General features: G+C 39.6%; 1 protein-coding gene across 2 annotated transcripts in view; it reads left to right on the forward strand.

The window, feature by feature from the left end:
* The window catches only part of copz2 (COPI coat complex subunit zeta 2), a 34,161-nt gene that overhangs the window by 16,791 nt on the left and 3,568 nt on the right, over window positions 1-13,802 (forward strand). The window contains exons 4-9 of one of the 2 annotated variants that reach the window (XR_015094323.1): window positions 1,642-1,733; window positions 5,479-5,534; window positions 6,324-6,401; window positions 9,691-9,742; window positions 9,868-9,972; window positions 10,752-10,790. Coding sequence is in view for 1 of the 2 variants with exons in the window: in XM_086070716.1 (XP_085926842.1) it covers window positions 1,642-1,733; window positions 5,479-5,534; window positions 6,324-6,401; window positions 9,691-9,742; window positions 10,752-10,790 (317 nt within the window). In the remaining variant the exon portion in view is untranslated. The remainder of the gene's footprint in view (window positions 1-1,641; window positions 1,734-5,478; window positions 5,535-6,323; window positions 6,402-9,690; window positions 9,743-9,867; window positions 9,973-10,751; window positions 10,791-13,802) is intronic. The other variant, XM_086070716.1, reaches the window with a different exon arrangement.

Here is a 13,802-nt window from a genome sequence, read left to right on the forward strand (position 1 = left end):
TCACAGTATGTAATTTTTATCGCCAACTAGTGGTGAGATAATAATTCATTCACTATTGATTTCAATAATATGCAAAAAAATATGTTCTATCACATCAACGTATATTTTTGTATATACTGGTAATCGTTTATCTAGCAATCACTAATTATATTACATGACTGGAGCCTCAGCTTACAAGAGGCTGACATGTTTCACCGCCATGTTCCTGCTATGGATGCCCAAAGGACAACTTTACGAACATAGTTACCGCTGGTGGTGCTTGTTGCATCAAGTGTCGGAGCCAATGGGTTGACGGCAGCTTACCTTCCACAGCTGTGTCCTGTGACTCGGGCTCCCGTCACTTGTCACCTTCTGCTTTGCTTTCACAAGCTTTTACTAGCTTTATTTTTTTTACTTTTTTTTTTTTACTATCTTCTCCCGCTAGCCGCTCTTGTTAGCCACTCCAGCCTATGGCTCAGACTAACTCCTGCTAGCTGCTGTTGTTAGCTGCTCCTGCTAAATCCGGCTTGTTCGGTCTTTCGGCATCACTGGCCGGGCTTCACACCAGCTGCCAAGTTGCCGAGATGCTCATTTGCCCACGCAAATTAAGAATTGGTGGTAGGCTTGCAGTGTGTGGTCTCTCTGAGCCATTGTAGTGTGCATGCTTCTAAATGCATGCGCTTTGGCTGCTATAACGACATCTAGTGGTCACTTATTAAATACTGTACCTTTTTAAAATGACCACATAGCTTTTTTTCAGAGAAGTCAGTTCAGCTCAAAATGGAAGGCAAGTCAAAAATTGGAATAATATGTTATTTGTTCACCCACCAGTTTCAACACAATATTCTGATTAATATTGTTTGACGGAGTAAGAATTTTTCTTTCTGTATCACATTCCATTTTTACTGTATTTGTTGTGACCTAATGCATATTTGTGAAGGTGTTCTCTCATTGTTCAGCCAATTTTGAACAGGTCATGCATTTCTGCCATCGATGTAATTCATAAAAAGTTGCATTCTTTCAATGGGGTAGATGCCACGGACTTCCGACTTCTGAGTTTCACACATCAGCGCCGTTTCCGGCTGGCCACGTTCCAACACTCGCACCCCCACCTCTGCGCCCCCTAACCGCGCACTCCGGCCGATGGGCAGGAGCGCGCAGGGCGTCTCAGCTCTCTGAAATGCTTCATATAACTGAGACAGACACACTACATACTCGTTCCCGTCGACGGGAACTTGCAACCGAGGAGCACAAAGGCGGAAGCGCAAGTACTGGGACGCGGCCCAAACGTCGCAAACGGGAACCGGAAACAAAGCTGATGTCTGTGTGAAACCCGGAAGTCGGAATTCCTGCCTCCTCCGTGGCATTGCTGCACCATGAATTCACGCTTACAAAATGTGCATCTCTTGATGTAACTTTATTGCTTTCCCCCCATAATTGTTTTTTACTTAGACTAACACAATAATCGGATATTCTCGAGCTGTATGTAAACATATTATTTACTATTGTTGACTCACCCCCACTCATTAAATGGGCTGACCTTACATCTAATTCTTTATTTTATGACTTGTTTTAATACAATATAATGTTGCTGTTTCATTTTATGCAGTGATTTGAGATTTGACTCTCTCTTTCTCACTCTCACTCTCACTCGCTCCCTAGATGAAATAGCTTTCCTGGAGGGAATGACAATCGTCTATAAGAGCAGCATAGACCTTTTCCTCTATGTGGTTGGAAGCTGTCAAGAGAATGAGGTAGGATGTATTCATCTGTTTCACCGAAATCTGCCTCCAGAAAATACCCAGATAATACAGTTCTAAGGAGGAGCATGCCAACAACTGTCATAGATTTTTTTTTAGCTCAATTCAAGTGAACTTTTGTTGTTGTAACACAATCTCTAAATTCCTACTGGAGATTCAGAATCCAGTGTTTGCATGGGTCTCTTGTCGGGTCTCAGTAGGTCAAACTTTCAATATAATTTCACTACCAAGAGGCGGAGTGGCTCAGTGATAGACAGAGTGGTCATCCATCTCACAACCCTGAGGTTGTAGGTTCGATCCCAGGCCACCGTGACCATGTTGAAGTATCCTTGGGCAAGATACTGATACAAGATACCCAGTTGCGCCTACCTCCTGGTGCTTTTCATTTTAGTTAGTTTTTATTTCGTTTTGAGAGTTTTTATTTTTTTTATTTAGTTAGTTTATTTATTTTTAAGGGTGGTTATGTTAGTTTTTATTAGTTTTTAGTTAGTTTCAGTGTAGTGTTAATTTCATCAACGAAAAGTAAACAAAAATAATTTTGTCAACACAAATTTTCTACCAGACTAAAACCCTCATTAATAAACAATAATTGGGACTAAATCAGTATGCATTTTCGTCAACAAATGAAGACGAGATGAAAATGTACGTCACTTAATAAAAACTGGACTAAAATATATGGACATTTTAGATCATTAAGAAAAACAAGACAACATTTTTTTGATTTTGTAAAATCTTGTCTCTGCTAATCATGTCACATACAGTAAACCCCCCCCCCCCCCCCCCATTTCAAATGTTCAGCTAGCAAGTGCACCATGCACAAACACATGGGACAGAAAGGAGGTGGATTCATGGTGAAAGGTACAAAAAAAAGAGTAAATTATGGTTACAAGTTAACGTAACATTAATCCAACGGCTATAACGTTCCAATAATAATGTTAATCTTAGTGTTAACTAATGCAGGCCAACTAGCTCATAGCATGGAGCCATAATAGACACTTGTTGATATATTGTTTTGTTTAAAAAAAAAAAATTATTCGGACACACTATTACAGGTTACATCGATCACATAATATAATTTGCAACATTGATATCCGAAAGAAGGGCTGACGGGTGGAAGCCATGGCTTATTAGTAACCCGTCCCCATCGATTCTTACTATATGCATCATATACATTGATTATGATAGTCATTGATTCATATCGTTATCAATCCCAGACTTAAGTCTGCACACTCCTCGCTCGGTTCATCTTGAGTAATGTCTGTGTGTAAGTTACAGCCAGTACCAATCATTTGGAATTGGTAAATCGGTTTCTGGACGCCACCAACAGGCCCACCCAACCAGGCAAGCAGCAAAGGCGAGCGCATGCTCGTTCACCGGTAGCGTCTTCACTGACCTTGGATCAGCTTTCACACCTGTTGTGGCCTCCAGAAGAGTAGATTGGCTTGCATTCTGCCCATTGCGTCCACAGCAATGTTCACTCCATTGTAATTGTGTGTCAAGTTGTTTTCCATCAAAAAGATGAGAGACAATTTGATGTGAAATAATTTTGGATCCGAAGTGTTCAACATTATCTGCTGACAAAAAAAAAAATCCAGGGGTTAAATGATTGTCCTGACTAAAAGTAGACTAAAACATTGACAGTTTTTGTTGACTAAAAAAATACTAAACTAAAAATTATATAGTCAACAAAAAATTGACTAAATAAAAATGGAATGAGGTTGACCAACTATGATAAAAACTAACAAGCGGGATTGAAACTGGACTAAAACTGAGACAAAAAAATTTAAATGGCGGATAAAATTAACACGATTTCAGTATTAGTTTTCATTTTTAAATAAATTACTTGTGTGCAATACTTAATAAACACCATGGTAAAATGACAAAAGTAATGCATTTCTTACCTAGCGTTACATTTCGGCTGAATTAAATGAAAAAGCAGGCGAGCAGAGCCATTGGAGCCAAAAGTCAAGCACGCAAAACTGTTGCCTAGGAGTGACGTCATCTGAAGGTGCTTTCTATTGGCTGCTGCTAGATGACATCACTTCTGAGTGACACACTTTCAAACGTCCTTATTCCGGGTAATAATGAAACAAATATACTTAAAATCACATTAAAATCAACCCCAAAGGCTCATGTATTAAATTAAATACCAAAGACTAAAACTTCGTTTTTTTGAAAAGCATTTTCGTTTTTATTTTATTTCGTTAACGAAATAGTTTTATGACTTTTAGTTTTTCGTTAGTTTTCGTTAACTAAAATAACCTTGATCAGTAGTAGGCGCTTTGAGGGCCTTGTTTGGAAAAGCGCTATATAAATCAAGTACCATTTACCAACCCTCTGCACTTCACCAAGGGAAGCCAGGTCAGAGATCAAGGCCAGATTCCTCGAATTTTCATCAGGTCTACAAATGCATTGGGTAGCTTGAGTCATGTATATTTATTGGCACTCAACCAGGCAATTTTCATGACAGCAAATCGGTGATAGCTTTGGTGGGACCACATACTCAATGTTGTCTAATTTCTTTTCTTTTTTTGCCCTTCAGGGTACAGTTAATTCTAGGTAGACACTAGTTTGGCTACATCTCACAAACTTTCCAAGGGACTGTGTGGTGCTCATACACAGAATTGACTACAATTACCCCTACAATACGTTTTTTTATACTTTGTCCTTTACTCCCAAAACATATTTATAAGTTTTTTTATGTTGGTTTTTAAATGCAAGAGCATACAGAAGGCTTTGATGCAACTTCTGACATGAAGAGGTGGCTTAAAGGAATGGTAGTTATTACAAAAAACGGCCAGCAGGTGGGAGCAGAGTATAATAGATCAGCCAGGGCCATGTTGTATGTAACGAGCTCTTTTTGCCAGTGTTTTCAACAGGAATGTGAATAATGATGAAACTATACTATATCACTTAGCTATATTCTAATGCTAGTAGTGGCAAAATGGAAACAGATACAAATATACTTTTTTCCCCCGATGAAAGAAGAGACTAATCTTTTTTTTTTTTTTTTTTTTTGGTAGGTTCCATGTATTTATAGCAATAGAACACAATATTCTGTGGGACTTGCAAAATCAGACAAATCCAGTAAAACAGCCGGGAGCGAAGGAGGTTGCTTCAGTGAAAATGGCTGGGAGTGAATGAGTTAAGGAAGCTTTGAGTTCACGATTGCCGGCCACTCCAGGAACTCAAACCTCGCTTAACTTTTGACAGTGACTTATGTTTACATGCAGTCAATAATCCTTTCAAAACCCAAATATTACCAATATTTGTGTTTTAAAAGGCCATGTAAACACGCGCAAAAATATTTGGGGTTTTAAAAACCTGAATAAGACCCCTGTGCATTGCCTTTAAACCTGAAAATTTGGTCATATGAATGCAATTGGGTTACATATTTTAACGGACATTGGTTAGTGTTCTGCGCATGCTCTATCCGCAAGGAATCGTCTTTTGAGTACAGGAAGTACTTGTGTGTGCGGCGTCTGGCGCGCAACCAACCACAATTAAACAAGCAGAGATACACAAACATGATGACATTCAGATGTAGCATAAAACCATTCTTTTGAAGCAAAGAGGAATCCGACTGCTTTATTAGTATGGAGAGTGACATTAATACTGTATAATGTGTTTTATTGATGGTAGAGCGTAACGATGTAATGACGTCTATGTCACAAGGGGTGTCCGTGTGTCACCATTTAAATCTATAAACTAAAGTGATCTTTATTTAAATTTTTTCTAGTTGATGCTGATGTCTGTACTCAACTGCCTATTTGACTGCCTCAGTCAAATCTTGAGGTAATTAATCCACATATTAAATGATATTATACTAAATATTACACCGTATGTAAGTGTCTCTGATGGTCCATGTGGCATTACATAATCATTAGGGATGTAACGATAACGGCAATATCGTGATATTGCGATGTTAAAACTGCCACAATATACCCCCAGACACCCCCCCCCCCCAGCCACACGTACCACCCCCCTAACCAAGCTGCCACCCCCCCCCGACCCCAACCCCGCCAGCCCCCCTAAACCCGACCCCCAAACCCTGGGGACCCTCCGTACCCAGGCATCGGTGCCGGAGAGGGGCCGGACAGCGGAGCGGCGAGGGCACCCGCGTCCACCCCACCTCCAGCTGCGTGGTGGGGCAGAAGGGGAGATGGGAGCACTGGGAGACGGGCGGCACCCCCGAACCCCAGGCCCAGCGGGGAAAGGCCCCGTCATCACGCCAGCGTACCTAGTTAAAGCTAACCCTGTTACTGAGTTCGCCAGCTCGCCGTCTGGCGAACTCTACCCCTACTCCGTGGGTATCGTTACGTCCCTAATAATCATAGGTGTATGATTGTGCAGTGTCTGGTGTATTTGCTTATGATTATGACAAATTAATTGGCTCTCATATGCGAGTAGTTGCGTCACAAGCTGTAAATTGGCCTTAAATGTTAAAATGGTTTAATCTGGTGGAATTTTGAAATTGTATGCAAATTATACACTTAAATGTTTAATTGATATCAGAGCAATCTGACTGAACTCTTATCATGGACATGAATTTGAATGAATGAATTTGTTGTACTTTTTCTGCAGAAAAAATGTGGAGCGTAGGTGTTTCCTTGAAAACATGGAAGGAGCCTTTCTCATTGTTGATGAAATCATTGACGGGGGGTAAGAATCTTGATATCCAGAAGAATCCCCCCCACACACACAACACTGGTTAAAAACTTGATTATCTGACTCACCACAACTAATGTATTAGAGTGTTACCTAATGAAGGTTCCTAGTTTATTATTCCTTAGTTTGTCGGTTTATTATTATTATTATTTTAGGTAGTCTTTTCTGTGTTACTGGAGGCTGTTGGGTAAATGCACTAATTGGCAACTGGTTCACATAGGATTCCCACGGGATGGGAGTCAACTTCATCTTTAATCACAGGATTGGGACAGTACAGGATATAAAGATCACGGGAGCGAGATTATCCAGTAGAAAAAAAAAACGAATACAGATGTGCAGCCATTTGTATTTTTCTTTCCATAAGCATACACACTAACGTTAGCCCAAAGAACTACTGTACACGATACACAAGGCAATGGTGCTTGAAGGGAGGTCACAGGAGTTGCTTTCACATGGAGCGAGACAGAACAGGATTTTTTTTTTTTCGATGGACTTTTTATGTGGGAATGGGATGGGACAGGAGTGGAAATCCCCAACCGTGTCACTCTCTGTGACGTGAGCGTTTAGGTTGTACGTCAGCAAGTGTTATCGGGTGTTTTTTCAAATGGGCTTGCAGAGTAACTGTGATTTAATTATCTTTAAGGTGAGACTTACATATTTTGCATGTGACCGTGCTACTGGACTAAATTCTAGTAATAAAAAAAAGATTTCCACACGTTTGGGGCACTGCTGTTAGGTTGCTGTGTGGAGCCATGAACTTCCTCACCTGTTGTGTTCTGTCAGGCGTCGATGTTGTTAATGCCAAAATATGTAATTGGTGGTAAAATCGACACGATGACTATCCCCTTATCACACAGAGGCAACTCAATTGGTACATACTGTATATCAGAAAGCTACAACTTATTCTCAAATAGGCCTTCCATGAAATTAGTATGAAACTTTTTAAATTATCCACATCCACACCCAAATGGTATTTATTGAGTTAACCTTTATGAATGGAAAATGAGAACAGATTATTTTGTGCAATTGTAAACTGATAGCAGATTTTTATAGGGACAGTAACATGAAAAATCTACTTTTTGGATGTTTTAGCCATGTTAAAATTAATTCCTAATTCCTCGTCAAAAACATCACCAACATCAGTGGTGTTTTCTTCCATTCGCCCCTCTATGAGAAATTCTAGGTCATTCTGCTCTCCAAACAGCAGCCCCTCCCAACCCGAGAAAACAAGGTCACTCTTATGACGTCATCAGATGCGAACTAGTGTTAATTTCGTAAATGAAAACTAAACAAAAATAATTTTATCAACACACATTTTTCACCAAACTAAAACTAGACTAGACTAGACTAAAACCCTCATTAATAAACAATAACTAGGACTAAATCAGCATGCATTTTCGTCGACTAATGAAAGCGAGGTGACACTTCATGTGACACAGTGACACACCCCCTTTCAAAACTGCAGGTAGCGAGTGCAACATGCACAAACACATGGGACAGACAGGAGGTGGATTCACGGTGAAAGGTTAAAAAAAAAGTAAATTATAGTTATAACGTAACATTAATCCAATGACTATACAACATAACATTAATGTTAATCTGACCGCTAACTAATGTCGGCTAACTTACTAGCTCCTAGCATGGAGCCATAGTAGCCACTTGTGGATATACTGTAATTGTGTGTCAGGTTGTTTTTCATCAAAAAAGATGAGAGAAAATTTTATGTGAAATAGTTTTTAAATGGTCAACATTATCGGCTAATAAAAAAAATACAGGGGTTAAATGATTGTCCTGCCTAAAACTAGACTAAAACGTTGACAGTTTTTTGTTGACTAAAACTAGACAAATAAAATTATGTTTTCTTGGACTAAAATAAAGATTAAAATGCTAGATTTATAGTCAACCAATTGGCCGTCTTAAAATCCCAGAAAGGGTTCTAAAGCTGACACTTGTGTAAACTACAAGTAAAATGTATGCACTGTTAAACCTAACTGAATGAATGGTGAAGTGATTAGCGTGCTCACCCTGTAAGCAGAAGTTCCCGGGTTCGCGTCCCACTCAGGGATTTTTCCCCCCCTCTCCTCCATTACGATTTATTGCGGTAGAGGAGCCGTTTTGTTTCAAACGTTTATTGAAGAATTGAACATCCATCCAATTTCCAAATTTAAAGAAGACGCGGTTCTACTGTAAGGGCTGGCCAGTCTTGCGTGAGGAATGCTCGAACGCAGCGCTCCAGAGTTTTGTAGGCGGTGCGCGCAGCAGCCGGCGTTTGCTACATTCACACCAAAACCGAAACGGCGATCTGGAACACTTCATTCGCGTAGAGTTTTTTGGAACGATTTCCGCTCATTCATGCATTCGCGCACACCGGAGAGGAGGAGGCGTGTGCCTTGGTGAACAACTACTGTAGAGCACTTTAGCGAGTTAACAAAAAGAGAGCACTTGGCATGGATGATAAACACTGCTGCTACCTCGGTACAGTTCAACAGCAAGTAAATACACTTAACAGCACATGTATTCTACTTCCTTGCTCACCATTCGGTCCTGGTTGGCCGTGTTGTTGCGCTCGGGGTGACAACAGACAGGACTGACTGACTGTGTGTGACGTAGCCGGTACCCGAAGCCGATTGGCTACTGTCAGGCGAAATGCGAAAAAAGTTAAATTTTTTCAACTTTGGCGACCATGCGAGTGTGCGGATTTTGCTGCGCCACACTGTGTCCCAGCGCTACAAACGCGTTCTCCGCGCCGCCCGACGCACTTTCGTTCCGGTCCGCGCGAAGTACATTGACTTCAATGCAAACGCGCCGCCAAAATGCCTCCCCCCGGTTTTGGTGTGAATGCAGCATTAGGATAAGAGGGAGAGGCGGGGTTATACTGAACCGGGCATTTTTACTTCCGCGTTAGAAAAATAGCCAGCAAAATACCTAATATTACATTAAAAAATTACATCGCCATGGTGTCAAAGGTCAGATTTAATCATTATATGCCTATAGTTAACTGTGGAAGAACTTAAAATATTGTGATGCATCCCCTTTAAGTGCAATTAAACTGTTAATGTCTTACTTCCTGTCATGAACTATCAACATTTTAATCTGTAAACTATGTAAATAGCTGCTTTAATCAAAATAAGCATAACTCGTGTATTGTCCAAATATGAGTTCACAAAAAATTGCGTATTTCAACTACTGCAGCGAAAAGCAGTAGTTGATTCAAATTGTAGGATACATATTGGTTTGTTTTCAATGATTTAACAAATGTACTTTAATGTTATTCTTTTGATAGAGTGATCCTGGAGAGTGACGCACAACAAGTCCTCCAAAAGGTCAATTATAGGGTAAGTTTTTGCTCTGAAAATACCACCCTCATAATTGGCTTCTGAACTATTCTCCAGCTTTGCTCATTGTCTCTCTCCTATACGCTATAACTTATCTTCTCCCTGTCGTCTCTGGTTGGCACCAGCTTGTGTCAGAGCCTGCCTATGGTTTTGTCCTATTTGATCACATCACTGGTAACCTCAAGGCACAAACAGACAAGAGCCAGCTGCTGTAGAAAGAGAAAAAAAGGGTGAGAAAGATAGTCCAGTGGAGAGAGAGGATGGATGCATGGTCATAGAGTGCCATGACTAACATGAGTGTACTTTCTTAAATACTGTATTGGGTCTGTGAATTACATTGGGGGAACAATATATCTAGAGCTTCTCCAAGATGAACTGTGTGTTCATTCAGCTTGAGATGATGTATAACACAGTATTTATGACTTGCTTGGACTCTGTTAGTGGATGTCTACTTGCTCCATCTTAAGCGTATAAATAAATTTTTAGAGCTATGAATCAATATTTTTCCAATTCCACTGATGTAAGAAAAGTAACTGTACTAAATACTGTAATTGATAGAAAAAAAATAATAAAGAGATAAATGGATACTTCTAACAGGAGGCAGTTACACATTCCATTGCCAATACTGTTTGTAGCTTCGCTTATAAATCTGTGTTTGGTAAAACAAATAGACGCCTGGTATTCTGCAGTTTGGTCATTATATACAACGTAGCTGTAATTATAAGGTATTTAATTGGTTCAATTTGTATTTTAAGGATTTCGTAAAATAAATAAATAAATCAGTTATGAATTAGTTATTTGGTATTTTTATATAGTGATTGTGTAGTGGTCTAGGATGCAGACCTGAGTGGAAATATATTTTACTGCTCACAGCTAATCAAAGCCCAATAAATATATCTGATTTGTCAGATTTTAAAGCTTTCTGTTTGCTTTTCTTTGCTCAACATTTTCTGTGTGCACGTATTTATTCTGTCAGTCACAATGTTTTCCTTCCCCCCCATTTTTATAGGTTGATGAAAGTTCGTTATCTGAACAAAGCGTAGCACAGGTAAAACACACACACACAAACACAATTAAAGACTTAAACACGCTAGCTACAAGCACTAGCATGTTTACTACAACAACATTGTTGACTCATTACTTATTTTCATACATTATGATATCATACAATTTCAACTTTTGGGCTGCTGGGAAAGGAAAATTAAGACCTTATTTGGACAAATCTCATAATCGAAACTTTTGACCACTCAATCTATTTTTAACCAGAGTGATTCACATATATCACGATCGCATTACTGTAAAATGCATTTTAACAATCTTACAATAATACTTACCTTAATCAAAATGGTCAGAACTGACTTTGATAGAGTTTGAGGGTTGGAAATCTTTATGAATTATCCTCACAATTCATGTGTTTCTTCTCTGGACATGCAGTTTCTTTGTCCGTTCACATTCGACATTCCCTGCACCCATGAATGGCGCACAATGTGAGTTGTCGGGTCTATATGCATTAGAGGTGGGAATCTTTGAATGTCTCACGATTCGATTCCGATTTTTGGGTGTGCGATTAGATTCAGAATCGATTTTCGATTGGGGGCGATTTTTGCTTCAAAATGATTTGGTTGACAATGATTTTTGCTTCAATTTATAGATGTTCAAGGAATCGTAATGATCTACTCCATCCAGTCTGACTTCTCGCGGCACTTTTATCACTCAAAAGAATGGCTCCACGCTGAAAAAACAAAAAGTTTTATTGCAATAACTTGATCGTGACTATTCCCTTCTACTCTCTAATGTGGCTACAACGTAACAGTGTATCAGACCGCTCGAAACCACACTGCCCCTAAGTGGCCAAATTGGATACAACATGAACAGCGCTCCCAATGAAGGCACACACAAACAATGGGAAGACAGTTTTTAATTTTCAATTTAAATAAAATCGATTTGGGGACATTTAAAATCGATTCTGAATCGTAATAAATGAGAATCGCGATTCATATGAGAATCTATTTTTTGGCACACCCCTAATAGGCATAGTTCGATGACGTCATGCGAATACTATCTATCTATCTATAAATGAACCATGCATGGCTGAATGAATTCAAGTGAAATATAAAGTCAACACTGTTACTTGAAACAACTTTGCAGTTTGACGAACGATTGACAGTGCAGTCGTCTCTTCTCCGCCGCCCAGGCGGAGCCCATATTCGGCTTTTGAAGGTCGGATACATGCGCCTTGGCCATTGAGATGGAGGTTGCATTGTAAAAATTCTGATACATATCTGATCTAGGACCACATATGAAAGTGACCCAGGTCAGATTTGAACAAAATCGGAATTGAGCCATTCAGACTGTCATAAAAACAAATAAAATACAGGTTACATATGGGCAAAAAAAAATCCAATTTGTGTCGCATTTGGCTGCAGTGTGAACCTACCCTAATACTCGTGCTTGCTAAGTAGATGCGTAGTCAATATCGTACTACGAGTACAACAGTATGAAAGGGGAAGTCAACCACACAATTTTCTCAACAATAATGTTCTCTGCAGCCTCACTAGTCTAACCACAGTATTCTGATTAATATTGTGCTGGTAGAATATGAGTTTTTATCCATTTCAGGGGGCGGCTATTTTGCCACTTGTTGTCGACTTAAAATTACATCACTGGCTCAGGGCTCAGGTAACGACCGATCACGGATCACCTGTTTTTTGAAGATGAGCCGTGATTGGTCGTTATTGTGTAATTATGCAAGTGGCAAAATGGCTGCCCCCTGAGATGGACAAAAACAGGTGGATTTTGCTGCTTAATTTATACTCCATAAATGCAATAATATTCATAATGTTGTGTTTAGAGTAGTGGGGGCACATACAACATGTCGTAGAGAACATTTTTTGGGTTGACTTCCTCTATGAAACAAAACAGAATCACTTGCTACAGCTTTTATGCATTCAGCTCTTACAGAATGCTTTAATTGTTAATTGTTTTCTCTGTAGCTCTTTGCTTTCTGCTATTTGTACTTTGGTTGGCTAAAGAGCAGGAGTGCCCAACTAGTTGATCGCAGTCCACCTAGGACTAGATTGCGCTTTACCAGGAGTGTAAAATAAAACGTTTTATAATTTATTATTATTATTAGTAGTAGTATTATTATATTTACATTTTGTGTTAGTATACACTACAGCCTATGCATCCACAAAAAAAGTTTTTTTTTTTTTTTTTTATTAGGTCATATTTAGGTGGCACATGACCTGCATCACAGGAAGCAGTCAGTAGTCACTTCAGCCACAGACTTATATATGAATGGACCCTGGCGGCTGAAGCCAAAGGGCAGCCATCTTAACGCTGCATGCCATGTTCCTGAAAACTTCAGTTTTTTGTTTTTTCTTTCTCTGAGAACACTGTTATCGGTGTATTTTACGCCTGGAACCCTATGGCGTAATAAGAGCCTCTCAAAGAACAAGCTTCACTGTTTGCATCTATTATTCAGAATATATTGTATTGTGAATCGTGACTGCCAGTTAGTTTTCATTTTGCAGTAGTTTCTTTTCCCTTAACGAGTGGCAACAAAATGTTGGTTGCCTTTGGCTTCACTACTCACTATGGAGAGTAAGCAGCATTTTTAGTCTATTGTAAATACAAAGTAAGTTTGTGCTTGCAGTTACCGAGCAGACCTGTTAAAATACAGTGCCTAGCGAAAGTAGTAGCCCTCCCTTTGAAAATTTTGACTTTTTCCACATAAAGGACTTCAAATTTAATGGACTTGGACAGGACTTGAGTTGAGCACCTTTCGATATGCGCAGTGCTCTGTTTCTGCCCCTAGGTGTCAGTAATCCCTAGGGCATGGTGTTGGGGGTGACAATAAGTTAGGTTTAAAAAAAAAAAGAAGTAGGCATTCCGTCAATATTAACGGAAGGGCCGTCAGTATGTCAATGATGGATGCCCAGTTTGAATGACGAGAAACATTGACAGATACCTATTTAGCTGAGGAATGACTAATTGACGATTACAATGCCGTCTGCTTGAAATATTGACAGATGGACAATGAAAGAAGGGTGTCCCGACT

The sequence above is a fragment of the Leptonotus elevatus genome, chromosome 1, assembly GCF_054856555.1.
Source record: "Leptonotus elevatus isolate MCC_2025b chromosome 1, RoL_Lele_1.0, whole genome shotgun sequence".
Lineage (NCBI taxonomy): Eukaryota > Metazoa > Chordata > Actinopteri > Syngnathiformes > Syngnathidae > Leptonotus > Leptonotus elevatus.